General features: G+C 40.9%; 1 protein-coding gene across 2 annotated transcripts in view; it reads left to right on the forward strand.

Moving 5' to 3' along the window:
* Nucleotides 1–27058, forward strand: part of SPOCK1 (SPARC (osteonectin), cwcv and kazal like domains proteoglycan 1) — a 323259-nt gene that overhangs the window by 242002 nt on the left and 54199 nt on the right. For both annotated transcript variants that reach the window (XM_040604741.1, XM_040604742.1), the window contains one exon: nt 15603–15717. In XM_040604741.1, coding sequence (XP_040460675.1) covers nt 15603–15717 — 115 coding nt within the window. The remainder of the gene's footprint in view (nt 1–15602; nt 15718–27058) is intronic.

Here is a 27058-nt window from a genome sequence, read left to right on the forward strand (position 1 = left end):
CTGATCTGGTGAAGCTTCCGCAGTGATTTACAATATTATGATTACAGTCTGCAGGAAGGGTGTTGTATTATAGAGCCTTTTAAGAGAGGTAATTTCAGAGTTCTTTTGAGGACGTGTGGGAATGTCTCAGACCTGTGAGGGGCAAGGGGAGGTTTGGTCTGGAGCATCACAGCAGCGTGAATTGCTGTGACCAGCTTTGAGCTCAGCTGTTTGGGATGGATGTAATGTTCGTGTACAAGGGGCAGCAAGTGCACATACAGTATACCCCAGATAACCAACTGGTCAACAAAATGCATGATATTAGACATGAGAGCTTTGCTGTTTATTCTATCAAGTAGCTTTTTCAAAGGGAGTTACAAAAACTACAAAAATAAATCTCTTGCATGATTGAAACAGTACAAATATCAATGGTATAAATATGGCTATTGTATACTATGTGAAAAATACTGATTTATTATCTGGGTAATCTTTTTAATCTTGAGCTATTTATGTTTTAGGAAAAAATCTTAGCCTAATGGGCTGAACTCCCTTCAAAAGTGTGAATACGTTCTCCAAACGTTTTTCACGGACTTTTGCAACACGCAAATATGACATCAAACTGCAGTTTTATTTAGGTTTCTATGGGGGTAAACTTCAGCAGAAACATTCTTGTATTCTGCTTTGCTTAGTTCTGTACTAGTATGCAGACACTAGAATAGGTGGCATTTTCCAGTTCAAAGGGTCTACTACTGGGTGCTACATATTTATGAGGTCATTGTACATCTCATTGCAGGAAAACACCCTTAATCTTCTGGAGTCCTAGAGTTCTTTGGGAGATAACATCTAAGTTTTACTAATAAGATTCATTCATTCTTAATAAACTTATATTGGAGAATAATAAGATACATGTCACACACCTCATCTGCACAGTGGCCAGCTGGAGACTAGGGATATATTAATCCTAAGAATTAGTAATTTTGCTAGTGTCCAGACTATATGATACCTTCTGCAGTTCTACTCTTCTGGTTTTCTTGGTGTAAACTTGTTGCATTTTAAGTTGGCATGTTAAATGGAGAAAAACTGAGGAGTTTTAACCAGTTATTGTGCCTTATGTTCAATGGTTAGCAGAAATAAGTGGAAAAATTTTTTTTACTTTTCTAAAAATCCCTGTAGTATTCAACTGTAAGGGTTGTGTTGGTCTTTTTTACAAAATTTGTGGCTCATAGGCTTTTCCAACTTGAAATCGTTTGTTTCCAACCATTTCTTTCACTAAGGGGCAACAATTTTATTTTTATTATTGGATCCAGTGCCACTCAATGCCGAGCTAAGTCAACAGAAGAAGACTGTGTCTCCAGGTACGAGCATGAGACTTACCAATAACCAGTTTTCTAACTGAGACCAACCAGTTTCTGTAGGAGGATTGCCATGTTGGTTGTTTTAGGTTTTTAAGTGAGCAGTGGATTCTGACAGGTGGTCCATGGGCATCTGGCGTGGGGTCAGTGAATTACTTTGCTTGGCACAGGGTCTGTGAACTCGTTTGCTTGGTCAAGAAAGGTATGTAAGGAAAGCAAAGCTGTTTTCAGGAGGCTTAAAGTCATGCTATAATGGACTGAATTTTTAGGAGCTGGTAAATAAGCAAAAGTCTGGAATTAGAGTGTATGTTTAGTGCTCTAATCTGGTTAATTGGGTGTTGTCGTCTCTCTGTATTTAAATATCATCACTCCTGTCATACAACCCATTATATTGTTGCTGGTGCAGAGCGTTTGCTATTTCCTGCTGCAGAATTGGCTGCACTTGAGCGGTAGTATGTGTTTATACCCTTATAAATACATAGGACTTTGACTTCTTTGTAGATGAAGGGAGCCATATAAATGGTAATTTAACTGCATAATTGTCTTACTGAATATATTTCAAAAAAATATTTAGTAGGATAGATGCAGTACATCAATACCAGTCAATTAAACTGCTTCGGGATCTTTTTTGAGGATTAGCAAATGCTCTGTTAGCTGTTGGGTGTTTGTAGAACGTACAGTATTTCTCTCACAAAATCTATTTGAATATAAATGCTCATGCCTTGGCCTATGTTGCACCAAGCATGCAACAACTTCTCACTACCAGTGCCCACAAGGTTATAAACTTCCTTGAGAAATTTAGTACCTTGACCTATGATAGTGTGAGAGTAAGAGCAGTATATATTAATTGTAAAGGGTTTTTATTATTTAGGAGGCATGCATGCTGTAGAATATTAGAATAGTAAAAATGCTTCAACTTTGGAGGAGGTTCTTGAAGCCTTTAGATTTCTTCAGGGCTCATGACCTTTCTTCTGTTCCCATAAGGATACACACTGAAGCTATTCGGAAAGTCTTGCTGTTGAACTCACTGAAGTAGCAAAGCTAAAATCAAACCTGTGTTGTAAACTAGAATTTTGTGTTTCTTGTTACGCACTGCATTAAACCGTAGGGTGTTTTTTTTTATTATTATTTTAGATAAGCGTTTGTCATATCTGTGTCAGATTTCTCAAAGAACATGGTGAATTAACAGGACATGTTTAACACAATCTTGACAGAAAGGTTAAAGAGAATTCAGGAGGCAGCAAGGAAATAAGTAGTGTGTACTGCGCCAGGTGAAAACTAGAAGGAACCAGAATAAGTTGCAATTCTGCTTGTCTTAAATGGAGGCATTTATTTGTTCTACAGCAAATGCAATTTAGAATGTTTTAAGCAATTCCCTCCTTCAGTAATACTCACTACTGTCAATGCATGCTGCAGTAGGACCTAGAAGGTGTGCGCCCACTGGGCTGAATTATTTTGCCCAAAACGTGTTTGAGACAGACTCTGCCCAGCATGCTTTGAAGGGAAAAGGATTCCTGCATCTGCCTGGTTCAGATTCTGTAGGATCAAGATCCCATGGCTGAGAAAGGCAGAGAGAAAAGTGGAAATGAAAGCAAATGTCATGGTTGCATCCTGATGAGAGTGGTTGCTGTGTTTCATGGCTACGTGGCTTTCTGCCATCGTTACCTGTGCTGAGCCAGCCCTGTTACTCGGAGGACTGAGAAGGGGCCATAGGTCACTGGAACATGTGCTTCCTTGCACTTGATCTTGATGCCCACAGACATCTGCATATTCATATAGCTTATGGGAAATCCCAAGAAGTTTCCAGAGCTCCCTCTAAAGCTGCAGCAATTTCCATTGAAGGGAGTGATCAAAGCATAAAGTAACTAAGCTTGAGTAGCTTTCTGGTTTGGAGCCGTCTGGCCGGTTGATGAGTTGCCCTATGCAATGGATTCTTGTGCATTGAATAAGAAAACACCAGAGCTGGCAATACGTAAGGACTGCAAATACAGTATTTGTTCTGCTGGGGAAAGCTACTAATCTTGGTGATGGTAATCACAGGACTCCTTTTCTAACTTGATTAGAACCCCAGTTGTGACTGTCAAATCAAACAAATCAACATGTGATGGTCATAGCTTAAAAAACCATCAATTACACTCCTCTGCCTACAGTTTTCTTTGAACTAAGGACAACGTGATTACTCCTGTTGTTAGTTCAGCTTGCCTGTTGTACATTTGATGTGTAAAGCCAATATTATTTATTAAATCCTCCTTTTTGCAGCCAAAGTCAAAATGGAAGAAAACTGTTATTTACATTATGAATTTCAGATTTCAAGCGTTGAAAGTTGTGTTCTTGAGAGGAGGAGGAAACAAGAAAATCTTAGAGCTTATTATGCCAACTCATAGCTAATTACACAAGCTTAAATAAAAACGTCATTTGCGCTAATTTAGTTACCTTGTTCCAAGCTCCATGCCTGCATTCAGTTAAAATGTGAAAATCTTTGTTCCAGTACCCAGACAATGTGATACAGTGGTTGTAAAACAAGAGGATTAGCTGCCTTTGGGTAGCTGGCTTGTAAGGGATTTTTATTCCAGGATCTTTTACCTTTATGCATGGACAGAAGGTGCACCAATGCTTGAGGTGCTTAAAAGTTGTGATCCTAAATGCTCTGACCTTCCTGAGCGGTGCTAGTCTTTCAGCTTAGTAAATGACTTTTTTTGATTATTTTTTTCCGTTTCAGAATTTGTATTTTGAGCTTTTACCAGCAAACAGCTTATTTGAGCCATTGAAAACATCAAAGGAGGTGTTTCTTGGCTTGGGTACATCTTTAATTTAAAGCAGATTTAATAAAGGCCAAAACAGGATAATACTGCAAAAGGATTAGCTGTGGTTACTTGATTTCTGAGCAAACAGACTAATTCTGCTCTCTTTGTATGGGTGTCTTTCACAGTGAGTCCATTCACTGCGCATTGAACTAGGCCCAGTGTTCCATATTTCTGTTTTGTTTTTTTTTTCCAAAAAAAATTCATTTTTTCTATTGTCTTCTGTAGAAATCAAAAGCATTGCTGAAAGCTTTAACTTCAAAGCTTAAGCCAACTTATTCTTCATTGGTTGCTATGCTCCAAAATACATTCCTGAAGCTTCTTTGCTAGTAACTGCCAAATGTTTTGTTTCAGCGCTCCTTAGCATTGGGGCTTTCAGTTTGGCTTTTGTTTTGATTTATTCTTCACAAAATAAAAATTCTGAGAAGTCAATTAAAAAATAGGTTGGCGTTCTTAGCACTTAAAGCTTGTTGCTATTCTGAAAGCAACCAGAGCAGTGATGCTGCAGAATGCTGTTTATTTCATATTAGTACTTACGCTTCAGATTTTCTCTGTCTAGAAACAACAGGAAAAAAGTCTCTCAGAAGTCTGAAAATCTACTTCCTACTGTACGTTTCATACATCAGTAGCTTGGCTTTGAGATATCTCCCAATACTTCAACCTTCTCCCCAAGTTCTTTGTAACACAAGCCCTGGGAAGCACAAAACTTTACGAACATGATGTGCTAGTTGACGTGTTACTAGTTTTTGTGGCAAGGTTGCGACAGAAGGCATAGGCAGCAGAGGACCAGTTCAGTAGGCTTATTCAGGAGGTGAAGAAGGCGTAGTAGCAACTTTTCTTCAACTTTCATTTCTAAAAATACATACATCAGAGGGTTGAACTGTACTGCTGAACTGTTCTTAGCCTGCAGAGCCATAGCAGTCAGAACCTTGCCCTAATAACTCGCTGTCAGATGCATCAGACACCTTGCAGTAACTGCAAATACAGTACTAAATACAGGGCCCTCACCTAATGCTTTAGGCTCCTTATGTTCTACAGAAAGCACATGACTTTGCAGTTACTGATTGATGGGGAGAGTTGGCGGAGAGATTTTTTTTTGAGATGCTGAGATATTGCTGTCATACCAGTCGCATAAAAGCCTGAAGGGAACATGCCTGTCCTTTATGGTGGTCAGCAGATGCTGCTTTTTTCCCAGGTATGGGCAGATGGATATGAGAATGACTAAGTAGATGGAGCGTTGCCTCATCTGAAATCTAGATTGATACAGTCGCATGGTGTAGCTAAATTGCTCTGTTTAAAATGGCATTGCCTGGGTGGAAAGCCTGTGCTTGGGGATCTGAATGTCTTGCATAGCCTTCCCTCTGCCATATGTAGGCAGTTGTTTAGCTGGTAACGGGATTATCTGTATATGCATAGAGCCACAGATCGTTACCTCTTGGTTATGTTCACGTTATCTGATGTGTTGTCTCCATGAGAGAAATTAAATTGCCTTTAGTAATTTGAAGCAAGTAAAAATGACAAATCATCGTTCTCCTGTGATCGGTAAATGGCTACAGAATGAGAATGCATCTCAATTACATGGCGAGTACATTTCAAGCAGCATCGATCGTTCCAAATCTCCAATTGTTTTCCTGTGATTTTTCTTTACTTTTAAACTAAGATGGCTTTAGTCTATTAAAAATAAGTAGCTTCTTTCCACTTTGAACAATGCCATTAGCTATGAACTCTCAGCTCATAATTATGAAGAGTTAGAACAGAGAATAATCTCATAGAGACAAAAGCAATATAATATATATGCATAGAAATGAAAGAAAATAAATGCAGTAGGAAAGTGATTTTTAAAGTCTGCATCTTGAGATGTGGCAGGCTAGTATACTGGAACACAAAAACTCCCATGTGCAGCTAGAAAATGGTCATCATTAGTAGGCTATCATGCAAATCCTGCAGGAAGAAAAAAAAGTAGCTATTTAGTGGCAGAAAATGTTTTTGTACGTGAATATGGAACATTGGGCTGTAAGATACATTTTTATAACATTGGGCTATAAGATACATTTTATTTTTTTTAAAACAAGCCAGAATTGCTGCCTCCATTTGCATTTGGATTATTCTCATCCTGCAAATATTCCTGACTACAGAATTAGTATCTCCAAAGACAGTTCATAGCAGTAATTACCAGGCACAGCGCGTGACTATGCCATGCAACGAAGCGTCATCCTGCAGAGACCCCCAAGTTAGTGCCACCCTGCAGCAGCGAGTCCCTGCGTGCGGGAGGAGGCTGGGGAGCGAGAGCTGCTGCTCTGCCCCGTGGGACGAGTGGCTGTGTGTCGGTGACTCGGTGACTCGGCTCCTGCGTTCGTGCACGAGGAACCAGCTTGCACAGCCCGGCGCATGGGCATGACCTTGCTGCTTAGAAGTGACCCGTGGAGTCACCAAATCCAAGCGGCAGGCTGAAGCCCGGGTTTCAGCCTGAGAATGTGACTCTGCTGGGGAGAGGACAAGTGTGTGCCTACCCCGTACTAGCCATTGCATGGTTACTAACAGGAGGTAGAATCAGAGGAAAGCAGGGTGGTTTGCGGATTTAACACGGGCTGGAACTTTGTGTTAAATCTCAGGGAGAAGGAGGGGTGGGTGTCTTCATTTTGACCTGGCCATTTCTAGTGGCAGAAGTGCTTTGTCTTCATTTACCTTTTAACTTGTCTTGGTCCCTTCAGCCAGTGAAGGAAAATTCAAAATCGGCATTGCACAAGTGTTTCTACTTGTGAATTGTCTCTTTTGTGTCAAGTTCCAGCCCAGCTTGGCCCCTGCTGCTCCAGTGAGCACCAGAGCTTCTTACAAGATGATAAACCAGCTGAGATATGTCCCCCCTCACCTTGGCCTAGGTGTTTCAAGAGCTGTCATCTAAATTACTTTTTAAAAAAAATTTAATTTCTATACAACATTCAAGATTTTGATGCCTAGAACTACTGCCTTGTTTGCGCACAAGATGACAACCGTTTGTTTTCATTGTTACATCGTATTACCAAGTGGTCACTTGAATGTCCTCCACCTCCTCTATCCAGTGCTGTGACCTTATATGCCATATATTCTGGCTGATGCAATTAAGCTGCATTTTTTTTTTAAACATTCCTGCTTCACACTGAGCTGATTGCCAGCTATTTCTCAGGGCGATTTGTCTTGTATTAAAACATAATTTTGTCCTTCAGTGGCCTGTCCAGAAGTCCCCGAATTAGCTGATTTTGCTCTGTCTATAAGGACAGTTTGCAGTAGCACAACTACATAATAATTTTCTTGGTTTGCAGCCCTGCCATTCAACACTGAAATGGTTCAACATGCCCACAAGCAGTCACCCTACTAACTCTTCAGCTATCAGTCAGTTTGGGAAATGGATTTTTTTTTATTATTTTTAAAGTCTGTGGTTCTTTCTTCTTTGGGTAGCAGGGTAGTAGCAGTAATGTCTAAATGCAAAGGGTTTGGCTACTTCGAGTCCAGTTACAAATATGAAAGCTCACCCAAGCGGTCCTTTAGAAACAAATTAATGACAGAACGCTTAGGAATCCGTGTTCTGACTGCAGCGTGCTCAAATGCTCTGCTCCGGAGTCATTGCTTTAGCTGTGCCACTGCCCTGGGTTTCCACGCACCCGGGGAGCCCTGAGAGTGCAGTGTTGGCACACACGCCCCGCGGCTCTGCCCCGCTCCCGTCCGCCTTCTGCCCCTGGCTCTGGTGTGTAGGAGCCCATGGGCACAGGCTCGCTTTTAAATATCTCTCTTGCACTAATTTGAAGGCAAGGAAGAGCCATGAACTCTTCTTGGGAGCAAAGCTGACCCTCTAGTGAGCATCAGGCTCTTTGTTTTCTAAAACAGCTCTTAACTTTGACGAAAACAAGGAGCCCCTTCTGCTGTTCTGCTGCTAAGTATTTTTAAAGAGGTGCACAGTTCTTACTATGCTCTGGAGTCAAAAATATGCAATTGTCCTGATTTTGGCAGGGATAGAGTTGATTTTCTTCTTAGTAGCTGGTACAGCGCTGTGTTTTGGATTTAGGATGAGAGCAGTGTTGGTAACACAGGGATGGGTTAGCTCTTGCTAACTAGTGCTTACCCCAAGTCAAGGGATTCTCAGCTTCCCCAGCTCTGCCAACAACAAGCTGCGATGGAGCAGGGCCAGGACAGCTGACCTGACCCAGCCAAAGGATATTCCATACCATAGAACATCATGCCCAGTATATAAACTGGGGGGAGTTGGTCGGGGGCTGGCTGGGCATCGGTCAGCGGGGGGGTGAGCAGTTGTACCGTGCATCACTTGGGGTTTAGTTTGGGGTGTTTTTTCCCTTTTGTTTTTTTTTTTTTTCCTCTCTCCTTTTCATTATAAGTGGTGGTGTTAGTATTATATTTTATTTCAATTATTACATTGTTATTATCTCAATCCACAAGTTCTACCTGTTTCGTGATTCTCCTCCCCATCTGAGCGAGCAGCTGCATGGTGCTTAGTTGCCAGCTGCAGTTAAACCCCAACAGCAATTAATGCCATCCCGAGTTGTGTGATAGCCTCTTGCACCTCAGCTCGATCCTTTCTGAAGCCCAGGCCAGGAACCAATTGTCTTTTCCTGGAAGATGAACCTTCTTTCTGGTTGCCCTGGAGTTGGTAGTCAGTTATTTAAACTTTACAATGTAAGAGTCAAAAATACTTAGTGGTTGCATATGGCTGGGACCTAACAAAAAAAAAGCAGCTGAAAAACTTAAAATTAAAAAAAAAAAAAAAGTGTTGTTACATTTCAAAATCTTAAAGTTGACAAGCGTAATTTAAGGACCTGAGACATGTGCTTGGAGCACCTGTGGTTGGCAATATTAATGGTGTGACCTCCTGACTTAAAGAGTGATATTTAAGGATTGCCTGCGTCTCATGCTTTTCCTCTGCTCCGTGGTTAATTTTACCCTGAGGGCAAAGTCCTGCAGCTCTCCCTCATTAGAGCTGCAGGACTGCGGAGGGCAGAGCTGTGGAGTGTAGAGCAATTTGTGGTCCTCGGAGCTTTGCTGCATGAGACCTTTTGGCGATACTGCATTCAGCTGCGTAAATCTGTTCAGCCTATTTAATATCAGTGCCTTGGAACCTGGGACTCTTTCTTCTTGACCCCACACCTGGAAGCTGTTCTCTTTTGCTAGCAGATTATGAACCACTAGCCTGTCAGCTGAGTGTGCAATAAGAGACTTTCTCAAATATTTGTTGTTCACCTGAGATATAATAAGGTCCTTTGTGTCATTTCTTGCAAAAAGGAGAATTTCTGAGGCAATCGGCTGTAACATCTGCTTCAAAGCTACAGCTAGCACACAGTTTAAAAATGGTTCAATATGTATTTACTCAATAGGTTGTTTATGTTAATTAGAGTTAATTCCGCCACTGGTATGCATGCCTAACTCCCATTAATATCAGCAGCAGCTATGCATTCTCGTAAGGAGAACAAAGCCTCTAATTAGATATCTTGAAAACCTGGAGTTCCTTGTACAGCTTTTATTGCAAAGATGAAGTGCCGTATGTTTGCCTGCTAACTATTCTAATAGAAAAAAAAAAAAAATGACTGACCTCCCCTTTATCTCTGTTGCAGTGAGATGAGGCAGCCCCAGAGCAGACGCGGGGCAGGATGGGCTGTAGGGAGCTTACCCTCCAAGCAGAGGGAACAGCATGTGTGTGCCCGGAGAACGGAGACGACTGTACCAGCTAGCCAAAATGCTGGTTGGCCATGGAATAGCCGCTCTGTCACTGTGAAGCCTCCCCAGGTGGTCAGTCCTGGGGGCAGAGCCTGGTCTGTGTTTGCAGTGGCCACCCTGAGGCATGGAGCGCGTTGCCCTGTGCCCGCGCAGCCCCTCTCCGGCAGCGCCCCGGGCAGGCTCTGGTTTGTGGGGCAGCAGAACCCCCCGGCAGGGGGACACAGTGCCAAGGGACCACCAGCCCTGTCCCACAGCCCAGAATTTAAGACTCCTGTCAGGACTTTGCGTTAGCATCTGACTTTTTGCAAACATGAATTCACGTGGTTGACTTTGCTGTCTCCCAGCTGCGTAACTGGGACACTTGGTTTTAGGATTTCAGGTTTTACAGAGCCTAAAAGGTTTGGAGAACTCCCATTAAAACTTTTTAATGTACTTGTTCAGCAGGATGCAATGAGAGTGTACCCTATGACATTTCTTTTGGGATTTGAAGAAAAGAAACTGAACCTTTTTTTGTTGTGCCAAGTTTTTTGTGTTTGGGTTTGTTTTTTTTTAAAAAAAAAAAGTCTTTTGGTCTGAGTGTGGTCCAAATATAGTAATTTTTTCCATCTGATTAAAACTCGAAACAAAGGCATATAAAGAAAATACTGGTAAGAGTCCTAGCTAAGGAAGCAGTGGCAAGCACTGCTCTAAAGCTTGTAAACAAACAACCCCTCTTAAATAAGTGTCTGAATTCCAATGGATTCTAATTATCTGCTCAGACAGATAAGTACGAAAAACTAGTGTATGAAGAAACTCAACTGAAAAATATATATGCTGTAATTTCAGGAAGTTTTAGCTTTTGTTGCTGGTAGATACCGAGTAAAAGATAAGGTAGAAAATAATGAGCTTTTGTTATTTGTATCTTAAGTTTAGAAGAGACATATTGTGAGTGAACAAAAGATGCACCATAAAACAAACACTGCACTGAAATAATTCTTGGTGGAAATGTAAAAAGCTGCAGGGTGCTAAAGATGCAGTGTCTTCTAGGTGAGAACACTGTTCAACAAGAGTTTTAGAGCCACTGCTATTAGTAAGATGTAATATTTCGGTTTTTTCACATACATTTTAATTAGTATGCTATAAAATTTAACCTATTCCAATTTTCAGTCTTTTGAGAAGATGAACTACCATGAAATCTCTTTATATTGTCTGCTAATCCCTAAATACTCCCACCAACAAAAAATACGCTTCTCTCTTTTATAATTCAGATTTCAATTAATGACAGAAGCGATAGAAGTTTGGAAGCTAACATTTTCTCCTTGATTAGCATAACTACAAGAAATTTTAAATGATAGATTTTGTGTTATGGATTTTATGCATTAAGACCAAATCAGGGTCTGAGAGCTTCCTTTCTGCTGAATCCTGGATGAAGCGTGCTCCCTCCTCATCCTCTTGCCTGGTGTTTGTTACCAAGGCTCCGAGATCGCTCTGTGCAAAGTGCTCGGGTGGTTTGTCCTCTCTGTGGCTTTATGAACAGAGCAGATTAGGCACATAGTGTGTCCCGGGCCATCAGGGGCACCTGCAGGTTCTCAATTACATCTGCACTCCCTCCCAGTGAAGGGCGCTGTCAGGGCTGGGACCTGGCAGTATTTATCCTATATATTGTAATTAGAACCACAGTGAAGAAGTGCACAGCTAATGTCGTTACCGTGTGAGCTGCCAGTCTTCATCGCAGCACGTGTACTTAAAGCATCGGATACTGTCGGGGGGCACTAATTCCATCTCTCCTGTTGGGAGCATTTATTGGCGTAGTGCTCCTGCCTGCTCTCCTCCACTGGCAGGGGAGTATTAGCTGTTCCCAGCGGGGACCGGCTGGGTACCTGCTGGTGGAAGAAGCTTCCTGAGCTGCTGCCTCACCTGTAGCTGGCTGCCGGGGGGCGTTTTGACTCTGCAGCAGATCAGAGGTGTGCATCACGCGATGCCAGCTGGGCAGCAGCCCATGGAGCCGCTCCGTGCAGATGCTCCTGGTGGCCAGCAGCCGCCCGTGTGCTGGCCCCTCTTTCCCCCCGCTGCTGCCTTACTTCGCTGCATTTTAAGCAAGCACGTGAGTTCCATGTGTCAGTATGCAAAGCTCCTCAAGGCGTTAATGTGGTCTGGAGGCTGTACTAGGCTGCATGTGTAGACACTCATTAGTCAAATATACACCCTTGTGCAAAAGATCACAGGACTTACTCAGTACTATTACTGTAACGTGCAGGTTAGATCAAAACCTGGCTGCCAAAAATTGAAAGCCAGTATAAAGGCAGAGATACGCCGTTTTATTACATCATTAAAAAATATCTAGATTCTCCTCTAGCAGGAACTACAGGCTGGAGACTGACAGACAAGAATAAAATAGCTGGGAATAAATTTTATGCAGCTATTTGCCTTCTCCCTCAAATGCTTATGCAAAACACATTGCTGTAGAATCACTGACAATAAAGAGGGAATCATTATACGAGTAGTGGATTCTCAGGAGAACACTTTAGCCAAAACACACTCTGCAATAATTTCCCACGTCTTAGTTGAATAAATTAATTTATGAATTTTCCATGAATATGTTCAACCGTTTCTCCCCTCATATATTTTATTGATCTCCATATACATTTAGCAACAAATAACAGAGCTGCTTTTCCATTTGCAGTAAAATAGTTTCGAGATGTTTATGTGGGCCTTGGGGTTCATAGTAAACAAATGCAGTTCAAACACTGGGGAGGTAGCAGAGAAAATGAAGCTTGGCAGGATGCAGGGAGCTCTGCTAGGAGAAAAAGCTCAGCAGAGTCTACATCCAGCCTTACCACCAGTGAGGTGTCCCCTGAAATCAGAGGGAGCAGCCCTGAACTGTGGGGCTGCTCCTGGTAAGTCCCGTGTGGAATCGCTGCCAGGAGCTTCACGGCTCATGTCTGCAAACCTGCAATGTCCCTTCGGTGTGAAAGACCAATAGGTTGGATCATTCCTTCATTAAGTATGTTTTGTCCTGTAATGTGTACCTTCTTATTTTCATGTGAGAAAGGAGATGAGGATGGCAAAAGGAAAGAGGGAGTTTGGGGTTTCTCCACAAAAATAGAAATACAGGGTCTGTGATCTGGAGAAGGCCAGCAGGCTCCTTCTAGACTGTAGATCCAGTGACAGAGTAGTCTGAAAACTTCATTTTTGCTCCACAAGACACCTTCTGTGGCCACCCTGCCTCTGAATATCGCTTCGTTTGGCTTAGGCAATGTCATTAAATCCGAAGTTGAGCTACTCACGTATAGGCTGTTACAGTGAATAAGCACACCATCACATGGAAACTGTGATATTTCGAAGTTTCTCTTTAGAGAAGGGGAAAACAGTCGCAGTGATTAGATGTTGAAAAGTAGTCGCTATCATCCTAATTTAATGTTTAAAACTATGGAGTTCTTTCATTTTCCTCCTCCAACGCCAAGCTGCCATCCCACTTCTATGTGTATACAAACAAACATCCCAAACAAGTAAGGTGGGAATACAGTGTGGTTAATCATAGGTGTAAATTTACTCACGTGTGACTGCACCATTGTGATCTTCAACTTTAGCTCAGCTCCTTGCCCTGCACGCTCAGATGACAGAGATGGCCCTTTTTAAGCAGTTTCTTTTGTGGTCTATTTCAAGCTTTCTGATTGTCATTTTTATCAATCATAAGGAAAGCTGAGGGAAGACTTGCCTTGCTGTTTCCAAATATAAAGCTCTTTCTTTCTTAACTACATGTAATGACGGGCTTGAAATAGGCCTTGCCATCCTAAAGGTGGTATTTGAAGTATAACTGCTAATGCTTAAATACATAATTTACATTTATTATCTATAATAAAATATGTAGCTAATTGATGTTCTGTAAGGGATTAAATGATCAACTGCAGCTGCAGGGTGAAGATTTATGCCTGTGTTCTTTATAACACATTGACTATTGGAATATGCTGCAGAGTCGTTGCCTTCAGGAGTGTGTGCTCAGAGCGTTCTCCTTTCTCTTGTTCTCCTTCTGATATGTTTCCTCTTGTGTTTGTGTTCTGTGCAAAGTGATTTATGGAGGAAACAGATGAAAAATAAGTACTTACATTCCCTTCAGACTTGCAAGGTACTAGTCTAAAGGGCAAGCCAAGCTTGCACATGTTTGTGTGTGGCCGTGCATTTGCTAAATTGGAACATCACACAGAGCGTGCAACCACCACGGTGCATTGAAGTTCAGAATGGCCGGGAGATAATGTCAGCAGAATGGGATGTAGGCACAGGATAATGGTCTCCTGCTGCTAGATTAAAGCCTGGGCAAAGATGAGCCCTTTTAACAAAAACAAACAGAGGCAAAGCCAGGTTATTTGCAGTACTTTCAGAGCAGGAAGCATTTCTCTTGTAACAACATCCTTTTCTGTTCTCTTGGCTTCCACCATACCAAAATAACAGCAGACGATGCTGTGATTTTCATCAGTGGCTGTTGCTAGACGAGCTCTAGTTGCCCGCTGCATCCTCGTCGGCTAACACCGTGGTCTTATGTTGTGTGTCCTCCAGCCTTCAAAAAAGCCGCACGTTTCAAAAACACATTGTGTTACACTGTGTAAGCATGCTGGCCGACTTTTAAATGAAAAAGAATTAATCTATAATAAAACTCGGAGTTACCAAAGGGATTTTACAGCCCGACGTTTCGGATTTCCCCTGGCAGGAGGCAGGCTCCGCAGGGAGGAGCACCAGCCTTAGCACTGCAGGCAATGCTCCCCCTTGCATTAGAAGCCCTCAGATTCTGATCTGGTAAAATCAGTGCTTGAAGACAAACAATGGAACTGAATTCCGTTCATTAAGTATCAAGCCAAAGAGAATGCCTCACACAGTTTTGTTCCTGCTGCTATGTGCCGTTTGCTTTTACTCTGTTTTATTAGTATGTTAGTCCAGTCTCCAGGAACTGTGCTGCCGGGCACAGTCTGGGGAAAATATCCTCGGGGCAGTAACACAGAGAGGACAACTGCACAGGCACAAAGCTCTTAGAGGAAAGTCAGCACAAAAATATATGTAATGCAAACAGCAGAGGCTATGAATACTGTGTTATAAATCAGGGCTTTTAACTAGCACACTTCTGCAGTTTTAATTCTTCTGAGTCGTCTCATTTGTCCAATACTGCATATGTCCTGCTGTCCTAAATGGTTTGAATGCGGTGACTGTCGGGATCACCACGTGTTGTAAATCCCGTCTGCTGAGGTTTTAGGGAAGGGAAAGGATCAAGTTGCTGAGGCGAGCTGCTCTGGTGCCAGCACGGTCACAGCAGAGTACTCCAGCTCCTCAAAAGACCCAACTAATAAAACAGTAACAGGTGATAATGGCATGATTTCATCCCTGAAACATGGTAATGCAGCATAGGAAACACATGGGATTCTGGAGGTTTGGGCTGTATTTTCCTCCTAGCTTTGCTACTGATCTCTTAGGTGACCTGGAAGAAATTGTTTCACCTTTCTGTGCTGCAGATTCCATCTATTTAAGCAGGGAATAATGACAACTCTTTACAAGGCACATTTAGAACTGCCGTGCAAAACTCTGCGTAGGAAGTAGCTATTATTGTTGTTATCTGTAATAATAAAAACAATGGCATTTTCAATAGAGACTGAAGTTTTGCAATCTGTCCAATGCCTTTACTGCTAAATACAATTTCTCATTTAATCCACAGCTGCTGCTTTTATGTCTTGTCCTAATTCAAAATGTATAAAATGTATTCTTCCCTTCTTTTTTTTTTTTTTTTTCTTTTAATATATGATTCTAGTGCAAGTTGGAGTTTCACGCATGTACTTCTGGCAAAACCATCACAGCTCAATGCGAAGGGCCCTGCCCCTGCCTTCCCGGACCTGAAAGTTCAAAACACAAGACAGAGAAGACTGGTAAGTTGAGCTGTTATGGAATTGTAGCAGATTAATTGCTTCCTGCTATGTTCTTAGACAAATGTGAGAAAGGCATTTCTTAACTAGTAGATTTTATATGTAATGGTTTCTTGAGTAAAAGCTAAGGTACAACTACACCTTTTCTAAACATGTAGTACTTTCAGGTACCTTAACTGCTGTAAAACTAACACCTGCTTGAGAGAGTATCATAGGAAAACTGAGTTCGGGCTAATGAATCTCATTTTTGAGTGAAAATATTGAATCATCGTAAAAGAAGACAGACAAAAAAAAGTTCTACTTGATGGTTCATTACTTCATAAATTAAAAACAATCAGTAGCCTGTGTGTTAACCATGAAGTCATTTAAAGTCACACATATATATTGCATGGGATCAGAGTTATAATATTAATGTTTATTATTATTGATGTTATCATCAAAAGTCAAATACGTTACATATAGATACATGTATTTGTATTTATATATGAAATTGTTTCAACAAGAAACTCATTGCAAATGATGACATACCAAGCTGAAGGTTGGAGTCTCGGCACAAATGGCTGTTTCTCTTGCCAGCTCTCCAGTGAGTGCTCCATTTCACTCCGAAAGCCTGGTGAGCTCATTCACCCCCCAGGTCTTTTCCAAGGAAGTAAGCACAAGCTGTCTGGGTCTGACCTCATCCTAAGGGAATTGGTTCTTGCAAAGTGGCTGACTAAAAGCAGAAGTCCAGCAGCAGGACCACAGCCAGGTTCTGTCTAAGAGTTGCCACCGTGCTCGGGGGAAGGCCCTTTGGAAGAGAAAAGAGTTGTTGGTGTGGTTGTGGTTTCTTGATCTGAATGCAGATGTGCTGGTGAGGGCATTCGTGGCAACGTGAATACTAGCCTGCGTAAGCCCAGCGTGTCTCCCCTCTCTTAGGGGAGTGCTGCGGGGCGCCTGGCTGTGCTGGTAGCTCACAAAGCCAAAGCAGTGACTTACACAGCGTTTGCTCTGTCACATTAAGCAGTGAAATGTGTGTGTGTTACCTCTGGTTTTTTCTGTGATTCTATACATATATAGATATATATGTTTAAACCAGATGAAGCTTTAACAATGATCTGTTTGACCCAAAATATTTGAGAATCTCCCTTCGCTCTTACTCCTCCCCACTCTGGACGCATTCCGACAGTAGCGGGCACAGAAACTGAGCAAAGGTTTGAGCAGCTCTTCCTCTGGTTAGTTCAGGCCTTGTCTCTTCAGCTGAAAACCCTGATGATCCTGCTGGTGCTGCTCCACACGGCGCATCCTCGAGCATGGCACCAGTTTTCACATCAGGTCTCCATTTCACAAGAAGTGACTCTCCAGCCTAGACTTCGAAAATTCAGGTTTATTCCACTGTTTTGCAAATCACAGGCATTTTTCTGCATAGCTATCAAACTCAGATGAAGTATTTCAGATGGCAAGGTTCTGAAATCAATATATAACTGTAATATTGCTTTATGTGGCTGGAATCTTTTGGTTACAGTATACCCACTGATAAATTGCCTTATTCATATTTTCTGTTTCTTGTAGCCCTTATCAGGCTACAAGAAATATTTCTTTTTCTTTGCCCTTTCTATTTCTTTGCCCTTATCAGAAAGAGTTTCAGATTAATAAATCTGCAGTGACATTTTAAGCTTACAATTTCATTCACACAAGAGAAAAAAGATTCTAATAACCCTTATCTTGATAAATGCAATTTGACACGGTGTACGTATTCTGAAACCCAGGCTTTTGTTTTCCTTGACTCAAAACTTTAACTCCAGCCAACAAAGCATTAATTTAATGGGTTGAGTGATCTGCAGAGCAACTTTCCTGAGAGGTTTTTCAAGAGGCCGAACTTGAGCTAATGGTACTTCTGCCATTGCCCCAGTGACAAGGATATGAAATGCCTCAGTTCTGGCATCTTCAGTGTGGCATGAGGGAGGAGGGTGCTCTGCCCCCTTGCAGAAGCACAGTCACCTGGGAATAAGGGAAATTGTTGCCACGTGTATGGAAACATTCAAAAACCTGAAGACACTACTCAACCCCTGTATCAAGTGTACGCAAAGAAACTGCTCCTGAGCCAGGTTGGACGGGGCTTTGAGCAACCTGGGCTAGGAGCAGCTGTCCCTGCCCATGGCAGGGGGCTGGAACTGGATGGGTTTAAGGTTCCTTCCAACCCAAACCATTCTGTGATTCTGCGAGCCTGGTTATAGTGTTATAAGCAGAATACCTGTACAGGCAGGGGAGTGATTGTGTGTGTGCATGTATATGCAAAAAAATAATAGCAGTGTAATGTTTTGCTTTATCGCTATCTGTTCCTTTCTGGGGTTAGGTGCTGAAATGCCCACAAAAGGAGTTGGTATTGAGAATCAAATAATCAATAGCAAAGGCGCTTTCTAACTTGCTTCATCTTAAATTTTCTTCTGGATCTTTGAACGTTCCGGTAACGTGCCAGTTAAAGACCTCCTTTAACTTACTTTCTCAGTCTCCTTTCTTCAGATGTTGTCCCACTGAGTGTAACAGAGTCTCAAACTGAGTATTTTAGTGTCAGACTTTTAACAAAGAGCTCCCAGGAGTTTCCATGAGAAAACATGAGTAAACTCTCCGTATCAGTATAAATTTTACCCAGGTGCAGTTTTAGCAGCGTCTGAAAAGAGAGTCGGTATTGTGCGCGTCTGCCCTTTACAGGCTGGAAGCCAGCCAGCTTTCCTTAGGTTTATGGGAGAATTATCAATTCTAATTGCTGACCACAAAAAATTTCCTTAGCGCTGCCTTTCATAAGTTTCCTTTAGTTGCTCAACAAGTAGTGTCACCCCGCTTCGGAGAAATAAGCCCCAACTAGTATCTGAGGTGACGTGAGTGAGGTGTGATGGCAATGACATGGCAGAGCGTGGTGGTACCCTGGAGCCTGGGCACAGAAGTGCTCGAGCGACCTCCCCTTCAGCAGATCTCCAGACCTCTCAGTCTGGAGCTTCTTGACTAGCAGTTTGGTTACTTGATACTGTAGTGTTTTCTCTAGTCTTCACACAAAATTATTTTATTTTTCTCATACAGTACGATAGTATCATTAATATTGCTGAATTGGTATACAAGTCAGTCGTTTGATTTCTCATCTAAGAAATTGTATGAAAGATTTGTGTAGACAGTTGGGACTCGGGTTTCTGCTCCTTTTGTAGTTGCCAAGTTTGTGAAATCCGTTCAAATACGGTGTAATCTTAAGTAGAAAATGATGGAGGGCTAAACCTCATGCCTTATACAGACATGTCAGTGGAAAAATGCTAAAGAGAGTTACAGTGCAAATGCTTCCAGCAAAACGGAAATGCAGATCTTAGAGCTACCACATAAACTTTTTTATGCCTATTATACAACAAGGTTAAATGTATGTGGTTGTGAACTTCCAAATTGAAGACAGTTTGCATTAATCTTTACACGTTCATTCAATCACATTCAAATATTATTCCATGATAAATTACTTTCAGAAATTAAAAATGTAAAGGAACATTTAATTTCCAGAGTACTGTAATTCTAAATGTCGTGACCTTTTTTTATACGCTTGTGAATAGAATTGGCAGCAGCATCAAAGAAAAGCAATCTGAGTGTATGTGCTTGGAGGTAACAATTGACTGCAGTGTCTGAGCCGTGTTCCTTCCTCCTCCCTGGGCTCCTTTGAAAACATCTCTGCTTTGAGGATGAAAATCAAGACTAATAATCATCGTAATAAAACTGGAATTCCTTTTATAGTGCTAACTGGTACAATGGAGACGTTAATAAAAGAACACAAATGCAACCAAAAGAAAACGACACCAAAATTATTACCTTTAATAGCAAATAACAACAATAAAATCTTTCTACCATACAGCTAAATCTTTGAAGAGATGGCAGGATCGTGTTCTTCATTTTCTTAAATGGGATTTTGAGTTGGAGTCTGAGAGGTAGAAAGCAGGACTCTGTGAGGGTACTAATGAGAGATTTTGGAAAGGAAGGCAAGCCCTAATGCTTTTTCTCTTTTCTTTTTGAGGCCCATCTAGATTCCTTTGGTTTGTCAAAACACTTGACACGCTTCATTATTCACAGCAGTATCCCCACCTGCAATATGCTTCCCATGATAGCTGCTGATTTTCAACTCGGCTGCCCAGAGACAGAGGTTGAGCTGTAATCTGCCCTGGGGTTAGCTGCCCTTCCAGAGTGCATGTGCCCTTTTATCTAGTACTGTAATGTGAGTAAGGCTGTAATTTCAGTGAAAGGACTGGTAACTGACTCTTAGTGACACCAAAGTGACAGAAGTTACTTAAGACACAAAGTCCTGTCTGCTGGTGGGTTTCAGGTACCTCTTTCTAAAAGCTCTGCAATATTAAATAGAGTTCTCATAAAGCATAACTTAGACACTAGCTGAAGCTTCTAAAACCCATCCGTAAACAAAGGACTTCAAATGAGAAACAAGTAGTTTTAGTTCTTCGGAATCTGCTGGCAAGGGCAGAGATTTTTCCCTTGAGCGTGCCGTTCATTCTGTCAAAAAGACAACATTGTGCAATGATTGGGGCATGTCTCGGCAAATGTGAATTTGTAGTTGCAATAACGTAGTTCTGTCGGCTTCCCCCATGCCTGTGTGACTCCTGTTTCTCACATATGTTATGGTGTAGTAGCTCAGGCAGGATGGTAAATGTTTAACAGCATGTCAGTGCTTTTTCTGACCATACCCTCTTTTTGTGTTCTCTGAGTTGAGTGCTGTACTCCCAACGTAGTAGCCTTCGTTTGTTGCCATCAGGGTTGCAGAGCCACCGGCGCATGAATGGATGCAGCGATTCAAAGGAGGTTTGCCCCTATCTCTGCATTGTGTCTTTTTGACTTTGCAGAAATGCCCAAAGCAACTGCTAAGAAAATGCTATTATCTTGATAAGGGAAATGTAAGGTCAACAGGCAGAAGCAAATATATTCAATTATACTGAGTGCTGTTTAAATTTCTAAAGAGAACCAAGAGAACATTTTTAAGTTACAGGAATAGGTCTTGGCAAGCTCGATCAAGAATCTGCCTTGTTTAGGGTATAGTTTAGGATATGAATTGTAGCATTTAACTACCAGCACTGCTGGGTGTGATGGTTGAGAAGGTCTACAGTTCCATTCCTTTATAAAAAGAGCACTCAGTGCATGAAGTTCATTTGAAGAAATCACAGTCATCTTTCCCAAATGGGTTGTATCGCTTCTTGTGCCTGAATGACTGACCGCTAAGAGAATTTGAAGTCTTAGAATTTAGTCTTTCTTTGCAATGCACTTTCAGCAAATATTTCAGTTTGAAATTGCTATTCTCAAGTTTTCATGACAGCAGAGTACGTAATTTGAAAGTTTGTGTAGATGAAGTATGAGTCATGAGTATGGTTGAGTTGAAATTGATTCCTGGGTTTGATTTGCCAGGAAATGTTTCCTTTTGTGGCTTGAGTTTTGGAAAAAAGACTCCTCCTGACACTGAATTTCCAAGGAGATTTTTAAATGACCTATTTGAGTCTCAAACTCTGGGAATGGTAAAACAAAAACCTTCTAAAACTAGTATTAGCGAGAGTTTTAAAGCTTTAGTATATTACATTAAAACTAGGAGGGTTTTCTTTACTGTTTCACAGAGAAGAAATTACGTTTGTTCAAACCGAAGAGTAACTGTCAGTGCAGGGCAGATACAAGGACATGAGATACAGTGATGTGTGTTCCAGGCACTGACATGATGTTTCTCTGGGCTTCATCAGTAGAGAGTAGAATTATTAGCTCTGAGATATCTGATTTTTTTTCTCCAAAATTTTCTGTATGAATACTGCAATTCAGTCTTTTAATTTGTTACATGATGAAATGACCTTACCCAAGTAAATCTGAGTTATGTTGTATTGGTAAATAATAATTACAGTATTAATTACTATTATTATTACTGTTATTTTGCCTGCAAGCTTTCACACAAGGAGATCAGTCTTTATTATTCCCTTCCTGAAAGCGTGAAAGATTAACTTTTTTCATTTCTGCTAGATATTGTCTGTGAGTAGCTAAGTGGCTGCACCCAATTAATATTTGATTAAAAGAAAGTGAGAAGCAGGCAAGAACTGATACCTTTGCTCTTCATGGATAGCTATTGCCATCACCCACTCCTATCAGAGGCAAAAGCAAATAGCTTCCAGGCTGAGGCAGGAAAATCAAGTCCTTGCCAGGGTCAGAAGAAAGAGCAAAGTAATCGTGGCTGGGGATCGTTCATTCCGCAGCTCAACCTCACATGCATCTTCCCAGCTTGCGTGGGAAAGGCTGTACGTTCTGCATGTACATATGTAATGGGAAAACGTGTATTTTTGTAGGAGTGTTACGTTGAATAGAACGCGCAAGCTGAGAGCCAGATCAGTAAAACGTTCACATGCTGAAAAGGAATCGAGCAAAAAAGCTACCGATGTGACTGAGAACGTGTTAGTGGATTGATACACAGGTGCTGTTTTTTCCTGGTATGTTTTTCATGTTCCTACCCCACATCTTTCTGGTATCTTCTGCCATGTCTGTGAAGGAAGTGTGTTATCAAGGCTCATGTGCAGAGCTAGCTTTGGAATAACTCAGGAAGGACCCATTAAATGCAAGTCCTTTTACTGTAGCTCAGAAAGATGGTGGTGCCCTTACAAGAGGTTTGAGAGGCCACTGGGCTCTCCCATTTGCTGAAGAAAATGTTGATGTGATGGTGTGATCGGTACTTAACCACGTCCACAAACTACGGAGGATTCCTTAGCAAAGCTTGGTGCTTGTAACTCCCTGCCTGGGTGGGAAGTTCTCCATGTGCTCAGTAGATATCAGGCTCTTTCTGGTCCGTCTTGAAAATCTGATCATCCTGAAGCATTTATAACCGAGCAATAGATGTTGCCGAGTTGGAAGCATTAAAACTGCTGCTATTTATATCACTTTGAAATTATATCAAATCATACATCTTCTTTGCATTGATTTCAAGGCTAGCTACATATAATGAGGTGATCAATAGTAGTTACTGCTCCCCTTCAAATTCAGTGAAACATCTTTAATCAATGTAATTTAACCTCAAAAACATCCAAAATTTTTGTAATGACTTTGCTGTATTGCAGAAGTGAGGTGGAAGGGATTTCCATGGCATACAATTAACAAGTCATCATGCAGAACAGTTTCAGGTACTGAAAACCCTTGCAGATAAATCACTTGCAGGCTTTAGGTTTTTGTTAGCAAATTAGGACAGACCTCATAAGGCCTTACAATGAGTAGTTCTCACACCCTGAAGTATGGTACTTCCCTGAAGAAGGCAGGGCATCTTGAATCATGTGGATCAACTCAGAAGCCAGCAGCCTTTTAAACATTTTCATGAAAGCAAAAAGAATGTTGCAAGAAAAGGCACGGCGTAACTTTGTATGCAAAATATTGCCCCATTCTGTCCCAAAATGTGCTGAGACACCTACCCCGAGGTGGGAAGGATTGCCAGCTTCTGTAGGGGTTGTGTGCATCAGGATTCAGTCAAGATCTCATGTAATGGTCTTTCCTCTCAGTTTATGCAGCTTGTAATATTCCTTTTTTTTTTTCCTTTTTTTTTTTTTTTTTGAGGAAAAGTTAAGGCTTGGTATCTACATTCCAAAGTTTGTCAAAAACTCTTGGGAAAAAAGTAAGGAATGCAGAATGTAGCCATCGGTAAACAAAAGACATCAGCTATGCCAGGAAGAGAAATGGGAGAAAGGTACTACACAGATTTAAAATAGACTCAAAACTATCATTGTGAACCTGTATATTTTTCTATGTCCTAGGAAATAATTCTCAGGAATCTTTTTTGAGAAGCTGCACTTTTTCCTATAATGATACCTGAAAATATGTATTTCTTGGCCGTTTGAAATTCAAAATAAGTAAATGACTTAATTGAAAAACCAACTCGTACGTCAAGTTGAGTCTTGTCACTGCAAACAGCTGTACTCAGCAGTTACTGCTTGAGTAAGTAGGTCCTTTGTCTTTGGTGAATGTTCCCAAATACAACTAACTGTGTCTGTATAATTAGCCAACACATAATGTGAATTGTAAACTTTATAATTGAAAGAACAATTCTAAATTTCTTTTTCACCAATACGTGAGCATCATATTTTAGGATGTAGGTATGAACAGTCATAACAGTATAGTTGAAGGACTCAAACCTTCACAAAGAAAGAATATAAAGAGATTGCAGGCATCATATCAAAAATCACTTCTCAGTTTGAGGAAATATTATTGGATTTTTCAGCACCATTTATTCCGCATATACCGAGGTTTTGAATTATATGCAAACTATTTATACAACAGAAATGAAATTCATATTTTCAGACTGCTGCTTTTTCTGTCATAGCTGCGTAGTACAGGAAAATTGCCTGCCCAAAAATCTTTGTTAGGTTTAAAGAGTTAATTCAGGTCTGAACCTATGATACCTGAATGCTTTTTTTGCCAAAGAGAATAAATTTTAATATTTTTTGTACTTTTGACAATCATACACAGAAAGCACTCGAGTGTGCATGCGAAGCCTACTTTGACATGAACTTGAAAAGGAGAAAGAATTGTCCCCTGTAGAAGTTGTTTTGCGTTTTGGAACTCGGCACAGAAGCATTGACCATAGCAGACCCCGGGCAGGTAACGAGTTAGGGATGATACCATCCATTGACTAGCTGTCACTTCCCTGGCATGATCTTCCACGGATTTGGTCAAATTGCAGCAGGCTCCAAAATACAACAGACAACTTCTGCTTTAGAGGCAAAAGTGATAGGGAGGAGGAAAAAGCAGCTTCGCTTCCGGACGCAGGGTGCTGTTCACTTTGCTTCTGTCGGGTACTGGCTGAGACAGGTGACTGTAGTAGCAACATCACCAGCAGCAGGGTTTGCACTTTCAGTGCATGCATCTCTTTCACAAGGTAACAAGCCGATAGAATAATGTTGAGCCAGAACTCCTGTCATAGTTTTTTTGAGGTTGAACCAGGACATGAGACATAACTCTTCATCATCGCCAAATAAATCCCAGACGGCAGCGGGAGACAGGAACTGCATAAAAATAGCTGTGTCGTGGTGTAATTATATTAAAAACAGTGGGGGGGGGGGGGGGGTTCAAATCCTTTTGACATCTTAGGAAAGAAAACTTTTGAGGCTGTGCTACTTCTCTGGCAGCTCTCTGTGGCTGAAGCAAGTCCTTATGTTTTCGTAAGCTGTACTTACAAAATACCTGTGCTCTTACCCCAGGCTGACTGGTGCATCTGGATTTAACCCCTTGCCCACGAGTGGTCACCACCTAAGATGGAAATCTTATAATATTATAATATAATAATAATGGGAAAATAAAATAATATAAAATATGGGTCTCATCCATATAACTAGCAGGTAGCTGTGGATTGCTTCCTGCGACGTTGAATCCAATACGGAGGCTCCAGATGCCTTCCCACTTTGATGTGCCAAGGGTACAAACACCACCGGGAGGTATAAACCCACCAAACACAATAAAAGCATATTTAGACAGCTCGACGATAACTGCTTTCATAAACACTTATTAAACAAAATGTTAAAATGGCTCTTGATTTATTTATTTTTTTTAAAGAAAAGGCTGGAAAATGACAGGCACAGTAAATGCTTAGCACCAGCAAGTAACAATAATTTTCAGACGAGAAGTGATTTGATTTTGGATTGCCAACAGAAAACTGTTGAAGTGGCACACGGTGTTAATAGAAACACCGTCTAGCAGCAGCAGGTGCTTGTGTGCTGATAATGATAATTAGGGCACTAAAATCTCTCTCATCATAAACAAAAACAAATAATTAAGACTGGTTGCATATAGGTTTTTCTCATGGATATGGACTTCTGCATTTTTGGGAATATTTCCCTAACACTATAAGAAAAAGTTTGTAAAATCTCCAGAAACCTGACAGTGAAATAAATTATAGTGCTTATCACTGCAGTGTTAAGCTAAAACATCCCTAGTGTGAGAGGAAAAAAAAACATCCATTTTCAATAAAATACAGGAAAAAGTAAGACACTTGAAATTTCATATACATCTTTTTCTGGTTGTTTGTTGGTTTGTTTTTATTTTCCTTTGGTATCTTAAGGGCTCAATTCCATCTTTGGTTACTCCAGTATAAATCTGGGTTATTTTTTTTTTTAAGTTCTATCAACAGTGTTGAGCTAATTGCCTTTGGTGGAGTTATTCTGCGTCTATAATGGTATAAATGAATATAGACTAGAGACTAATTGATCATTCCAGAGGGTTTTTTACTTTTTATGCAGGATTATGTCAAATCAATTCTAATTTTTTCCATTTCTAATTCCCTGTTTATTAGTGCAGAAGAAGAGAGATGGTATTTGAGGTATCACCACCTCATTCCAAGTATATATGCTTACATATTTTACAGCTTTCAGTGTTCCAACAGGGACATTTCTACATTTATTTTCCTCTGAAGAATTGCAATTTTTTGTAATTCAGTTTAATGGACTGTATGTAAATAAATAAAAAAAAAAGTTATCTGCTTCTTGTAAAGCAGATGTCTCTCCTTAGAATGAGAATCAGGATCTGTATTTGTGAGTTACTAAAATCTGAACGATTTGGCTCAAGTCCATCTCTGTCAGATGAGAGCCCATCATCCACAGAGAAAACACTTATTAAAATATCCTGCAACACAAAAAATAAATGTCAATATTGGAGAAGCATCTAGGCAACCAGCATGTGATCTTTATGTCCCAAATGGTAAAACATACACGTATGTATTCAAATATTTTTTTAGATACAGGCTCAAACTCTGGAGACTGGGGTTGTTCAATCAAAATTGCAGTTTATCCTTCCCTGCAGGGGTCCAGCCTCTCTGGAGGTCTCCTCGGGACTAGCTTGGACAGTCAGATCTGTAGTTGGAGCTGAATTACAAAGCCCTAGTCCCCTACAAGCCTTCAGACATGTCTTTATAATATTTCTAATTAATAGTAACATAGAAAGTGGCTGAGTTTATGTCCAAGCAATCTGTTTACTGTACGATGTTTTTCCGACTTAGTTTTAATTAGAGTTTTCTAATATTGTGTTCCACTAAGTGAGACACAATTTCATGACTTAATTGTTTAGGAGGATATGTTTACGGAAAAAAACAGTTTAGTTTCCTTTATAAGAATATACTTTATAGGATGATACCACTGTGTTCTTTGATATAATAAATTATGGCGTTGGCTCCATCCTGCGTGTCTGAAGGTGATTTTACATAATGCCGTGTCCCATTTCTCAGTGTGTTTACAAGGGTAGTCAGGGCCTAGGAGTTATCAGGCACAAACAGGCAGATTCTCTTCTTGTCTAAATAGTAAGTATGGTCTGTAACAGCAAGTACTCACTTATCAGGCAGTCT

Source organism: Falco naumanni, chromosome 8 (assembly GCF_017639655.2).
Source record: "Falco naumanni isolate bFalNau1 chromosome 8, bFalNau1.pat, whole genome shotgun sequence".
In the NCBI taxonomy this organism is placed as follows: Eukaryota; Metazoa; Chordata; class Aves; order Falconiformes; family Falconidae; genus Falco; species Falco naumanni.